General features: G+C 38.1%; 1 protein-coding gene across 1 annotated transcript in view; it reads left to right on the forward strand.

Annotated features, from left to right (window-relative positions):
• ACACA (acetyl-CoA carboxylase alpha) overlaps positions 1 to 14313 on the forward strand; it is a gene marked incomplete at both ends in the record, with an annotated part of 253999 nt that overhangs the window by 143822 nt on the left and 95864 nt on the right. The window contains 6 exons of the mRNA XM_084237949.1: positions 4300 to 4323; positions 6955 to 7098; positions 7904 to 8000; positions 8902 to 9009; positions 13613 to 13669; positions 13903 to 13947. Coding sequence (XP_084094075.1) covers positions 4300 to 4323; positions 6955 to 7098; positions 7904 to 8000; positions 8902 to 9009; positions 13613 to 13669; positions 13903 to 13947 — 475 coding nt within the window. The remainder of the gene's footprint in view (positions 1 to 4299; positions 4324 to 6954; positions 7099 to 7903; positions 8001 to 8901; positions 9010 to 13612; positions 13670 to 13902; positions 13948 to 14313) is intronic.

Consider the following 14313-nt stretch of genomic DNA (forward strand, 5'->3'; position numbering starts at 1 on the left):
ACCACCTATCCTTATATGTAAATCATGCCATAGTTAAATAGTTGTATTGCATTGTACCGTTTCTGCTATTTGCTCCGAGTAAATTTTTTCTTCTGTGTCATGGTGTTTTCATTCAGACACTTTCTTTTTCTCATGTCATACATCCAGAAGAGGTCGGCTATGTTCTCCCCAGATAGCACACGTTTTGGTCGTTACTGAGTTTAGGCTGCTTGGAAATGTTTAGCTCTTGGTGAGTTGCCCTCTGGACCTTCTTTTTAGGAAGAAGGTTGTGAAGAAGTTTAGAAACCAGAAAGCTTCCATGTGACTAATCAGCAGGCTGCTGCCATTCTTGAGAATCCAGATAATCTTTGCCACCCAGAGATTAGATCCTTCTTTGGCTCTTACTGAGATACTCAAAAGTCATCCAACTTGTAGCATTTTTTAGCAGTGGGAACACTTGGTTGTAGTTAGCAGGCCAGAATGAGCTATAAATAAATAAAATCCTACAGTGCTTGCTTCCTTCATTCAGGGTAGTCTTGCTGATAAGATGCAAGCATCTGGCAGAAGAGAAGATTCTCAGCAGGTTTAAGTGCTTACCAAAGTGCTTTCCTGTATCCATGGCTCAGCTTCTAGTCTCTGCTGTGTTATTTTGGCACTCTAGACTTGTAAGATTGGAGAGTCGAGTTTAAAACTCTCAATATATCATTAGGGTAGCCCAAGGTCCCTTCTTGTCAAGGAAGACTAGCTGATTCCAGGGGGGAGGAAAAGCAGAATCCAGGGCACCTGTAAATCCCTGTAGTTTTGTGCTGTGGGTTTGTAGCTAATTATACAGCAGGCAACAGTAATGTGCTCTATCTCTGCTGGCATACTTGTTTCAGAAAGAGCAAAATCTTCCAGCAGAGCAAAGAAGGGGCTTTGCAGGGGCTGCAAATGAATGAAGCAGTGATCATTTCATTGTAAACTAAAGCGTTGCAGTGGAATGGGGGCATCTGAACTGCAAGAAGGTGGTGGGGGAGATGCCAGTAGAAATACATGGTTCAGATGTGTTTTACAGCTCTTGATTTGGATTCTCCTGCAGAAATACAGTCACGCAAGGAGACCACCACTGGTCACAGCCAGTCAAATTGCTCTTTCTCCTATGGTACTGCTGTTAGTAACTGCTAGTAGGTTATTCAGCCGACCTCTTCTGATTCTGCTTTGCTGCCTGATTTCAAAAGATTTGCCCTATACTGGCTCGCAGTCACAGCATGATGTAACCACTGCTTGTTTGCATGCGGCCCCATCATTTTCATATAGGGTCTTTTTTTCCCTTTAAGTTAGAAGGCAAAAGAATCAGAGCATTTTTATTTGATAAAAGACTTATGTAGTAGGGCTAGCTAGAATCAAGCAAAATGAAATTCAGCTAGAAGGGATGGTAAAAGGCACAGAGAACTTGTGACTGCCAGGGAAGTCAGTGTTCCTTAAATAAAGCGGATTCGACTAGCAGGCAGCAACTCTGACTTTGCATTCATATTGAAGTGGGCTCTCCAGCCGTTCTAGGCAGGCAGATCAATAAAATCAGAGGCGACTTAATGCCAAGAACCTCAGAATTCAAAGGCTTTCTCAGTCCTTCTTTAAATTTATTTGATATTGATGTGGAGTGCTAGTCTCAGGAACTAAGATGAGAAAAAGCTTCATGTAGATTCTGGCTATGACAATGTGTTGTAAAGTGTCCTCAGAAAGTGCCCCTTTGGTTTGTCAGTTATTACATCTGTAAAATGGAGCTAACCTATTGGAAGAAAAATGATCGCGATAGTTATCAAAGCATTGTGAATGATGATTCATTATAACTGCTTTGAATTGCCTAAACAGCAAATGTCTTATGAGAAGTGAACTCACATTTGATGTGTATTTGAAAATGCAGTTTATCGCCTTATCAGAGATTGAGCAATTTGACTTTTTTTTTGCATGAGTTTGCAGTGCAATAGGGTAGATTCCATTTTATTTTTAGCTACATAAATGGAATATTTGACTTGTACATAATCTCGTCCTTGCTGGTTTATTTTTGTACAGGCCATGTATCCAGGTATCTAGTGTGTTACAGTAGTATATATTATGCCACACTGGTCATATTGTTAAACTGATGAAGTAGCTCTTGCATAGGCTAAAAAAATACATAAATGGTCACTCTGGACACAGCTAAGTATTTACCTCGTAATAGTTTATTCTTCCTTCCCTGCTCATCTATCTCCCCTACAGTCTCACCGATTCTTATTCTACCAAAGAAGATAAACTGCCTCTAAACTTAGCTCTTACATGATGGATTTGGGGCCATTCCATCAAAAACTAGAGATGTTGGGAGTTTTTATTCTTACCCCATACTGTGTAGATAGTGCACAATTCCTATCACAAAGCAGCAGGGGGCTCCCTATGAGAGCTTGAGAATTGCTGATGGAGAAGGGCTAGCTTTTTATTGGTGGTGTTCTTTTCAATTCAGGCCCTTTTCTACTGAAAACCTGGCCCTTATCCTGTGAATACTCCCTTAGGAATTAGAGTATAGCTACAGAAGCAGTGAGGCCATTTTATTAGTTTAAGAAATTGGTTAACAGTTGAGGGAGATTATACCAGTTTCTACATTTCAGATACCTGAATGGATGGAGCCTGAGATTGCTTTAGTTATAGGATTCTTCTCTCTGAACTGAGACTATGTGCAGGTGGCCCTTTTTTGGAATCCTTTGTATCTTATAGGACGAAAACTTTCTTTCCTATATCCTCATTAGCACCTATAGTTTTTTGCTTAGGTCCATCTCCTTCTGTTCTAGAATGTATGCATGGTTTTTGTTTGTTGATGAAGGCAACTGCATTATAAGTAAGGATCTCTTGTGAAATGAAACCCATTCCCCTGAGTGAGAGACTCAGAGAATCCAAACAGCAAAGATGCATTTTTTTGTACTCTGAGGTTGTTCTTGCTGCCTTATGAATTCACTCTGTGATACAGGTTTGATGCAAAGAGCATTGCTACTCACAAATCACACGAGGTATACAGTTTGTGTGCAGCGATATGTCACAGCTTTTTATTTATATGGCCAGCTCAGTCTATTCTGCTCCTTTCACTGCCATGGAAAGTGCATCATTTTCCTCCCTCTCTCCTCCTTCCCACATATCATCAGCACCACCCACTATGTTCTGCCCATTAAGTCTCCTGTGTGCCAGAAAACCCCAACAATGATTAAATGCTGGTAAAAGAATGTTAGAAGGTTAAGATATCAACCAATCAACCCCTTTACAGTACTCCTAAGTGGTGGGTGGTAAGTATAACTTTGCCCTTTTAACATTGAAAATACAGGGTTTTTGTTTTTGTTTTCAGTTCAGGAAATAACTGACATCGGATTTTTTAAAAAAGGCTTGGTGGCAACGACCATCAAGAATGCAGACTTGCCTTGCAGTTTCCATTCTTATCCTAATCTTTCTTTTCCTATTTTTGGCACATTGTTTATCAGGAAATTCTAGAGCTAGCCAAATTTATGTAAGGTTTTATTTATGAGAGACCTAGGTTTTTTAAGCTTACAGAAACTTAAAAAAGTCATTATCCTAAACTTATTTATTTAAAAGTATTAATTCTAACAAATCATACCACTCTAATCACAGAATCACTTATCGTTACATTCCTGCTTGACTTTCAGTTCCTCTAAGCTCCTAGAGTGCGGAGTGCCACCCGTTTACAGCGCCACCACTACCTCCCTCCAAATCCTGTCAGTGGGCAGAGGAGTATGGTTAAAGAGAATTTTTAATAAGGTAGCTGGGAGCTCAGGTTACTAGATTTTTTTCTTTGGAGGAGAGTTTGTGGTTCCATCACACATTCTAGAAAAACAATTAATGTGGGAGGGAGAGGTTGTGACATTAACTTTTCCACCCCCCCCTTACACTTTTAGTAAAACAGGAATAAGAAGGAAGATTGTCTAAGAATCTTGTCAAGAGTTACAGTTCATATTGAAGTTTAAGATAATATACCATATCATAATGCTAAAATAAATTTTCATGAGCCTTTGTTTTATCACTACTATGCATTATTTTTTTGTAATGGAGCAATAAAAAAAAAAATCCATGGTAAATACATTTCGACCCTTTCCATCAACAGCTGCAGTGGTGAGGTAGGTCAGAAGGCATGCCTCTTTGGAGGCAACCTGGGGGTTGAAGGGTCATGAGCACTTAATTATGTCTGCTGAATGCCAGAGCTGCCAAATCGGAGCTCCTCACAACTGGTCTGTATCTGCTCTGACAATTCTTTTATTATGGCTTTCACTAACCTATCAGTGACTAACTGTGGTTGTTTAATTACAGAGGGAACATCCCCACGCTAAACAGGTACCGTATGTTTAGTTTCTTTTTAATTAAAAGTACCCTATTGGTAACTTAGATAGTGAAATCAGGGGAAAAATAACACTATACTTGACAAACTCATGTTATGTTTTGCTATGGAGTCCTGAGCCCCCCTTTGGACATAGAAAATTATTCTTTCTGTTTGGAAAACATGTCTTCAGCTTTTCTTCAGCTATTCAAAAAGCAATACTTGAGAAACCTCAGTATGGAAAACCCCCATCTAGCTGTGTATAATAGGGGAGTTGTCTGCCTGATGTTCAGCTTTGCTGGAAACATCTTCTTTTGCTAAGTTCTCTGTTTACATTGGCGCTTTCAGAGAAGAAATCCATAAGATCACTTGTATCACGGACAATTTGTTCACAGTTTTTTTCCATTTTTAGTTTCTTTAATTTGCTGTCCTTTTAGAGGAATGCAAATGCAGAATAGCTGATCTCATGTTTTATCAGCTTTTTAGCTATTTTTCTAAGGTGTTAAAGTGTTATAATGATATGAAGTCAAATTTTATTTAAGACCTATAATAACATTAACCTTGGAAAAGTATATTTAAGTTTTGATGTGTATAGCCCTGTGAAGAGCTTTCCAGGCCAATATAACAAAAACAATATTTTAGTTTTTTCAGTTCTTCCTACTCCTGAGCCAAGCAAGGCAACACAATGCAAGTTTGAGAGGATAACAATTCTGATTGGAATTCAGTCAACAAAAACACTAACACAGTAGTAATAATCAGTGGCAAACTCTTTGTAAATGATCTATTGTACATTGAAAAATTTATAGGATTTATTTTGTCCCCTTCCCTTTACATATTGTTATCAAAACTGACTAAAGCTTTTAGAGTTCAGTTTGGATGGCAACAAGATAGAGAGAGCATTTGTTTGATCTTCCTGTCTGCTCTTGGAGAGTGGACTTGGTTCGTCCTGCTTGCCTTTCGCTGTCCTGGCCCATGGGCACATTAGTGAGAGTAACTGAGTAGTGGATATTTCCTATGGGTTCAGTTGAGTGAAAAAGATCTTTAACCCCATGTTTGCCATATACACAGCCCATTTGCTTTTTGAAGAGTGTTCCCGTAAATGTTATCTGGAACCCTTTTATCTTTTCCTGTCTAATGCCAGGCAGGTAGAAAAGATTTAATGCCTCACAAACTTGCTCCTTTAGTAAATATTACCTGGTAATCCTAGAAAAGAGGGTGATGATAGCATTTCTGAGTTCCTATAACTCTGAACCCAGTTTCTAGTGGGTACCTTGTGTAAGACTTGCTTGATGTGTGTTTCATTTGTTTGTTTCTTCCATAGTATCAGTGGTTTCCTCTCCCCCTCTGCCTTTCTGTTCTCCAGTACTGTCAAAAGATAAAGAACCTTTTTCGTAATCTTCATTTGCTAAAGGAGTACAAATCAAGAGCATCAATCTCTATAGTTTGTGTGAGCAGCACTTCCATCCTATAAGAAAGTTCCATTGCTTTTTATAGCAATAGAGCACAGCATGTGCCTGGATCTCAAGTTCACGTTGTTGGTTCTCTTCTCCCTGCTGCACCATAGGTGGGGCACTTTAAGGGCATTTTGAGCAACACCCTGGTGTTCAGGTGCTATCACCTCTCTCTGAATTTGCTTCAGATGAGGATGCCGGTACTTGTCAAGCCAGACATGGGGGGCTCCCTTGAGTTTGGTCCTTCCCAACAGGCTGTCCTGATGGCTGGGATTCAGAGCACTTTATAGTATTATTTATCTGCACATATTGCTGAGGTACATCAAGGAATGTGCAGATTCATTCTGTTTTTAGATTGAACAAATCAGTTTGGTTCTCTTTGAGCATCTCCATTTAGCCCCTGCTTGTGATGCTTACACACACTTTGAGACCCGTGCTCTGCCCTTTTGTATCTTGCTGGGAATCTTTAAGGGCCTTTGATAAACATGTATTTACTTTGTATAGATGTGTTTAAATATAAAAAATAAATTTGCAATTTGGGGTTGAAAAAAATACCTCTTTCAAAAAGGGAGGAGCTATAATCCTAATAACTGCTATTCTAATCAGCCTGTTATAGGAAAAAGTAAATACCTCCTTAAAATTCCTTTTATAGACTGCAACTTGTTTCCATATAATAATGTTGTTTATAATGATTTACTAAACCATTCCAAATGACGTAGTTGTTGTTGTACATGCATGTATATCTCTCTGTAAATACTTAATCTATTATAATTCCTAGTGAAAATTGCCTTTAGTGTGTCATATTACAACTCACTTGGCTTGCTTCCTTTTTTCAAAAGAGGGAAAGGGAAGGGGAGGATGCAGGATGGTTTTTAACCCTTACATACTATCCATTTATTGCACATATCATTAAAGTCATTGTATTAAAATTGCCATGAAATTGTAGACAGTCCTTACTTTTTCATTTGGAGAAATTTGGGGACAGTAAAAATATAATTTGGGCTAAGGAAATTCCAATGAGAAGGTTAATGAGAGTCAAAAAGACAGTCTTTTCCATGGTGGGTTAAAAAAACCAGATCTGCTCTGCAACCTGACCATACTTTAGAGTTTTTTCTTAACTCCTTATACCTACTGTTACTCTCTCAATCCTAGCTCCTACCCATTTAGTCTAATGAACTTTATTGAATTGTCATTTAGAATGTCCTTCTCCTCCAACCTCAACCACTATGGCATGACGCACGTAGCGAGTGTCAGCGATGTGCTGCTGGACAACTCATTCACCCCGCCATGCCAGCGGATGGGTGGCATGGTCTCTTTTCGGACTTTTGAAGATTTTGTCAGGTAAGACAAAACAAAACGGTGTCTGTATGAGGGGAGCATAGGCATTTCTGCTTTGAGGTCTTTGATTTCTGCCCAGTGAGTAAAGATCCACAGAATAGCCTTGAGCCAGTTAAGAAGATGTAGTCCTTCTTACTCGTGGTGTACACTCTCAAAGAGGTATATGTCCTTCCATATCCACCTCTCATTCAGACTCTACAAGCCTCTACTTGTTATATGAGCCTGGTCAGAAAAAAGAAACAAACAAAAACCATCTTTTCCTTAGGAGCTCACAGAAGAAGCTGTCTGCTCTGTGATGAGTGAAATGTCAGGAGAAATTAAACACAACACTAGAGTGAGCCCCACCAGAGACGATACATCTTTTGATTAAATGCATTCAGCATCTATCTCTTGATGTATACTGATGCATTACCCTAGGGGGAGGGGTAATTACATTGGTCTGTCACTGCTCCAGTCCCAGGCTCTTTCTGTTACTTTAAGACCGATGATGACAGCAGTGCCCATATCTTACATATGAAAAAAAAAAAAAAAAACCAACAAAAAAGCTTTAGATCATTCTTTTTTAAAAAAGAAAAAAATATATATGGTTTATTAAAGTTTAAACAATCCATCCTCCTAATTTCTGCCACTTGCTGAAATTTTGCATGTCACCTCTAGCCACTGGTGATTCTATTCACTCGACAATTGAGCACAGGCTAGGACAAATCATTTTTTCAGAGTGAGCTGGTAATGGCAGTGTTAGTTTCCTGCCACTTAGGTTTTCTGCCACTTCAGTTTTCATGGTGGGTGTTTCTCTGGTATTTTTCAGGATCTTTGATGAAGTGATGGGTTGCTTCTGTGACTCCCCACCCCAAAGCCCCACATTCCCTGAGGCAGGTCACACATCTCTATATGATGAAGATAAGGTATAGTGTCCCCTTTGGGAGGCTGCTTTGTTCTTTCAGACACGGGGCTTGTACTATACACTATCTTTCTGGCTTTGGAACTTGGATAGGGGAGAATTCATCTTTTTACCCTATTCTATATTATTTAATTTTGTATACCTCATCAAAGTATTTTTGGGAACCAGTGGAATATAAGTTCTAACCTGAAAAAAACCTACTAATCTTAGAATCCATAGGGTAGAATGAGTTCAGCTTTATCCATTGCAGCTGCCCTGGGGTTTCTAAATAACATTTTAAATTCTTGAAATTTGGTTGCTTTAATTTTTATGTATGGAGCCTGGTTACTTGCTTTCTTCAGGGAATGGTGGCTTCAAATAGCAGAAAATATAAACATTTTTTTAAAACTTTGTCCTTTTATAAATCCCTTCTTTTCGTTTCTCAGTAAGCAAATTGTTCTGTTGGTTTTTTTTCCCTCCTACCAGGATATTTTCTCATGGTTTGACACTTCCATTGTTTGACAAATTTTCAGAAAATATGTTATGTGGAAATATGTTCAGATCGTATACTTCACTCATTTTTCTTCACATTCTGTGAAGAGATATAGCAGATGGTTTTGTTTCCATTTTATTGGTGGAAAAGTTGAGATAATTGATGTGCTTTGGGTTCATGTCAACTCAAGATTTGGAGCCACTCTAGCTAATTAGTCTTTGCTGCTTTATTTTGTAAAAGTTAGATCTTCTACTTTCTTTAGTCTTTATTATGGCTGGTGGGAAGTGGTTTCAATTTGCTTATTCACTACAAATGGGCACACCAAAATGTCTTGTGAAGTTCAGCTCTTTTTCAGGTATTCTACCAAGTACTGTAACTTCTCTCTGTCTCTGGATTAGCTGGTCTCCTAATATCTTATATTCCTGGGTTACAGGTCCCTAGAGATGAACCAATTCACATTCTAAATGTGGCTATCAAGACTGATGGTGATATTGAGGATGACAGGCTGGCAGCTATGTTCAGAGAGTTTACTCAGCAAAATGTAAGTCCTCAATTGGGTGGAAACTGGTAGTGGCCCCTTTGCTGCTGGCTGCATATTTTGTCTGTCTAGCCATTTATCAGTTGCTACTTGTAAGGCCTATCACTGATAATGACTTTATCTTTTGCATAGTTCTGCCTGTAGGGATACAATTCTAAAGTGACTTAATAACACATAATGAATAAATGTTTTAAGGAAGGGAAGTTGTGTTTCTAAACTTTTCCAGTCTTAAACTTACATTCAACTGCTGAATATTTGCTTTTAGTGACTAAATTTCATGTCTGTACCCAAGCTTTCCATATGTCCTTCCTACCTCTCCCTTGAAAATATTAGTCATATTTCCATCCTCCTTCCAATCTTGGGTCACTTGGATATCTGATGTGTCAAACTCCATAGTTTAAATCTAAATTACCCCATTTCCCTCCCCAACAACCTCCCCCAAATAAAACAAAAATAAGAAAACCCACATAGCCAAACCATTTAACCCCAATCATTCAGCCATCACTGACTTCTTCCTTGCTGTTGTTATTCTGCCTCTCTACCCACATGTACATATTTATTTTTATATGGCTAGTTGCCAAGTCCTGTTAGTTTTTTTTTAATGGACTCACACCCTTTTTTTCTCCTTTTCAATTTTTAAATTCCCATTGCCATCTCTCTAGTTTAAACCCTTACTACTTCACACCAAGACACTGCAACAGGTTTACTTGTGAACTACCTATCTGCCTTCATTCTCCCCCTCCAGACAGATCCCATTCTGCTCAGCACCACAAAATTAAATGTCCAAAATGCCTTCTTTTGGGACAATTTTGTGGTGCTGAGCAGAATGGGATTATTCAGGCTTTTTATGCCAATAGTGTCTATGGTTATCACGTGCAGTTAATGCAGGGGGCTCTTAGGAGAGTGTATTCAGGGCACGTGTGCCTGATTGTGAATACCAGGGGCATGGGTGTGAGCATGCGTAAGTGTGCACACCTGAACCTAGAAGTGAGGGCTATAAGGGTAGCGTCACTCAGAGACGGAGGGCTGCAGGAGGACAGCTATGAGAGGATGAGTGACTGCAAAAGAAGTGAGATTATGAGAGAAAGTCAGAGAGCACCCAGAGAAAGAGCAAAGATTTTCGGAGGGTTGAAGGGGGGCCCTCCGTTGCCTCCCAGGCTTCCCAGCCCCCCTACCTTACCAGCCTACAGGTTTGCCACAACACATTATAATTCTCCCACTCAAAAATGAGTCTCTCTTCCTTCAGGGTACCTCCTTACTTTGATGTCTAGTGTGAAGGGACTGCAGTGTGGTGATGAGGGCCAGCAGTCCAGCCTTTGCTGTTCTGTAAAAAGACCCAAGTCTTTATTGTCTCATCTCCTTGTCTCTTCTGCTCCCCCTTGCTGGGACTATTTTCCCCTCCCGTTCTCCCTCCCTCCTCTCTCCCTTTATTCCTTTCTTCTTTTCTAAATCCTGCTTATTTTAAGAACTGTCTCAAATTTATCCTCTTTTATAATAAGGACTTTTCTTAGTAGCTATAACTAAAATGTATCTTTTTCCTTTGAATTTCTAATCAGTAACCTGTAATTATTAGCAATAACAATACTTTTTACTTATAAAAAGCTTGCATGTAAATTTTTTTATTTGTGCCTTACCACGATCCCATGGGGTTAGTCAGGAATTATTCCAATTGTACATGTGTGAAAAGGCTCAAACTCAGAGATCTTAAGGCCCTCTGTCAACTGGTAGTAGTAATACAAAGACTAGAATTTGAGGTTTTGATAAGCTCTAGGGGACACAGGTCTAGGTGCTTCAGTAAATTATACATTCATAACCCCGAAGATGCTTATCGTATAGTTTGGGGTACAGGTGGGCATGCTCAAAATCATAACCTGCAGTTATGTTTCATCATGATAGACGCCAAAGCTCCCGTCTTCAACTGCCCTTAATGATAAGAGCTAAGTGTTTTCTCTGAAGGAAAAACACTTCTAGTGCTGGCTATAGAGACAAAACTAATTTTTTTAAATTAATTCAGCAGTATATGTAATTATTACTATAGGCATTCACTTCATGTAATGCTAATGGTACTCAGGAAAAAATTGTAACTTGGCGATTAATGTGAATGTAAGTATTTACTCCATGGTGCTCTCACAGTGCATAAACTGACTGCAGGATTGCAGTAGCCAACATGAAGAAAAGGCACTTCAAGAAAAGTGAAGGGATGGGGGGGCCCACCTGAAAATTTCTCTTTAGAAATTTACTTTCCTTCTTGCACTTGACTAGTGACTACATCAGATGACCCTGAGACCAGTGAACTAGGTAACCTTAGTTGGAATCCTCATGTGTGTGGCTGCTGCTGCTGCTACTTCATGAACTCTATGAATGTTTCTTCCCAAGTTTCAAGACACTCATTGCCTATATTTGATTATTTTGATTGTCTTTATTTTTATTACCCTCAGATCTAAGTGTTGTATGTCATTACATGTATGTTTAAAGAGTCAGTTTCCTCAGTTTCACTACATATGTTTGTAACATCATTTGGCAATAAGAATGACCTTTTTTCTTTACTGGACTTGTAAACTGAGGCACAGAGAAAGCCTAAGGCTGTTCGGAAGTGTAAGGGTAGGTGGATGCCAACATTTCAGGAGCAGAGAAGCCATTAACTGCATCAGGTGCTTTGGTTATCCAGGGCATTTGGCATTTTCACCTTCTTATTATAAAAAAATATATATATATATATAAAAGAAAAGAAAAAAGCAATTTAAAAAAAAAAGCTGAAGTGATAACTCGTTTTGTTTTTCACTTTGTGATCATGCTTCTAGCAGTTAAGAAAAAAGTTTTTTTTTTTTAAAGCACACATTAAACTATCAAATAGGTTGGTCCAAATTGTCCAAATAATCTTCTAGTCCCAGCATGTCTTTTTTTCTCTCATAGAAATTAGGATCATATATTTGTAAATGACTTGTGGAGGAGATTGAAGCAGTCAGTGTAAATGGAGTTTCTCCAGGTGCTGACGCCTAATCGCTGAGTAATAGCTGTGGACTTGCTGTGAGACCCGCATTATTACAATGTAATCAGAATCCTGTTGCTCTGCTGTTATTGTCAGCCACTTGTGGAATTTTAAAAGCAATAACAATTTTGATTTTAAATCATGGCATTATTAAAGTTATTTTCTTCCCTTGCCAGGACATAGCTATTGATGCTTGTCTTTGAAGGACTTGGCTGTAGTGGAATTCTTTGTTGTTGTCAGAAGAAATGTTTCTGTACCTGGATACAATGAGAGACTGAGAACCCAACACCACCCCACCCCTTTCTTCTATCAGAGATTTTTCTTATTGTGATATCACTACTTGGTTATTTATAGTAATGGATATGATGTCTGCACAGGTCATTTTTAAATGTGCTGAAACCAAAATTTATTTACATTTGATCTGGGACTTTATTATTAGAAAATTTATTCATCCAGTTATCTTTTGCTTATGCTGTTGTGTGTGAATGCTGATGCTGCTAAGCAATGCCACAGTAGAAATGGAGAAATAGGAAAAAATGGCCAGGAATACATTTGTTTATAAGGGCAACCAATTTGGTCTTAAAACTTTTTAAATATATAGTGCTGTGAAGGTTAAGAACTGGCTTATGAACATATCTCTTGGTTCAAGTTATAGCAAGGAATTTGATCAAACTAAATACTAGGATCTAGATTGCGAGAGTCCACATATTTTTTCTACTTTTTTTATTTATATATTTTCTTTGGTCATCGACTGGTGGATTTGCTTTTCTGTTTGATGTCGTGTAGGCCCACTTTGTTAGAGACCCTTGAAAGTATGTGTTTTATACAGTTGATTAGTCTGTTTGTCTCTATCTTTTGAGATAAGTGAGCAGTATAGGATAGAGGAAGCTTAGATCCAAAGGCCCAAGACTCATAGGAGGCTGTCTTGAGACTGTTGCTCTGTTGACTTCTAATATCCTGCTCACCTATGCCAAGTGGTGATATTAATAACCAGTATCTTTTTAAAAGCCTGTTAAGCATTGCTTTTAACAATTTTTAAAGAGAATCTTTTTTTAAAAATACCTTTATGTAAAGTAAGGGGGAAATGTTATAGAAGAACTGAGAAGGTCAAGATTTGTCAGGCTGAATTCTGTGAATGCTGTATCTGATGATAGTTAATAGTTGTAATCTAAACAACAATTTAGGACCTGAGTTTTCTGTTTTATTGAAATTTCTTCCTTTCCCGCTGCTTGGCTTCATTTATCTTGTATTAACAGTATTAATCTGCATATTTGAATACATGCCCACCAGTGTAATTTCTATAAGCAGAAATTATATTAAGGTCTATTTTGATGTGAATGAGTCCTTTCTTAGGGCTTTTGGTGACCTCATATGACTCTTTCTCTTTTCCTCAATTTCCCCTTTAAATTTTGTCTAGACTAATATAACCTATTCCATAGGATTTAGTCCCAGAAGCCAAGTTGAGATTTGTTTATTTGTAAGTTAGAAGGCACTGAACCAAGATACAGATATCCAGAAAGGGTGCTTAGCCCAATCAGACTTACGAAGACTGAAGGGGGTAAAATTTAGGATGAATGGAGAACTCATCTATCTTCTGTGTTACATGTTGGTTCCCAGAAAGCTACTCTGGTTGAACATGGCATACGGCGACTTACTTTCCTGGTGGCACAAAAGGTATGTGAATTATACTCTCTAATATTTCATAATGCTGCTGTTAGAACTTCTAAAAATAAAAAATGAAATTATAATCATGTGCTTTTTTGTAGCATTTGTTCAGAGAAATAACTGTTTTTCTATAAATTTAATTTAAAAAACAGCTTAATAATCACTTTTTACTCATTTTGTTTTTAATTTTCATACTAATTGCCAGCTTCTGCTGTTTTTCCTTCCTTTCTTTCATTTGAAAGGATTTCAGAAAACAGGTCAACTGTGAGGTGGATCAAAGATTTCATGTAAGTAAAAGAAACTGTAATGAAAGATTATTTACTGTTTTATTTGTTTGCCATTGATTATTTATTTTTGCCATTGATTATTTAAATACTGAATATATGTGGGTTGTTTAGAAGGACTGGCTTGATGCCCAGTCCCTCTTCATTTAGGAAGTATTACAAAGAGCAATCAATTCTTTATAGTGTTCAAGCTAAAAGGCTTTTTTACCCTATAATGAAGTCTCAATTTCTCTCTGAGAAATAGTTAAGAATGAGCATATGCATTTATCCAGATAAATAAGGTAGAAGCAGGAGCTAACTCGTAATTTTTTTTGTGCACAGAGTGAATCAATAATGAAGAACTGCCTATTGCACTTTTAGGGTATCAGT

This window comes from Talpa europaea (assembly GCF_964194135.1).
Source record: "Talpa europaea genome assembly, chromosome: 7".
Classification (NCBI taxonomy): domain Eukaryota; kingdom Metazoa; phylum Chordata; class Mammalia; order Eulipotyphla; family Talpidae; genus Talpa; species Talpa europaea.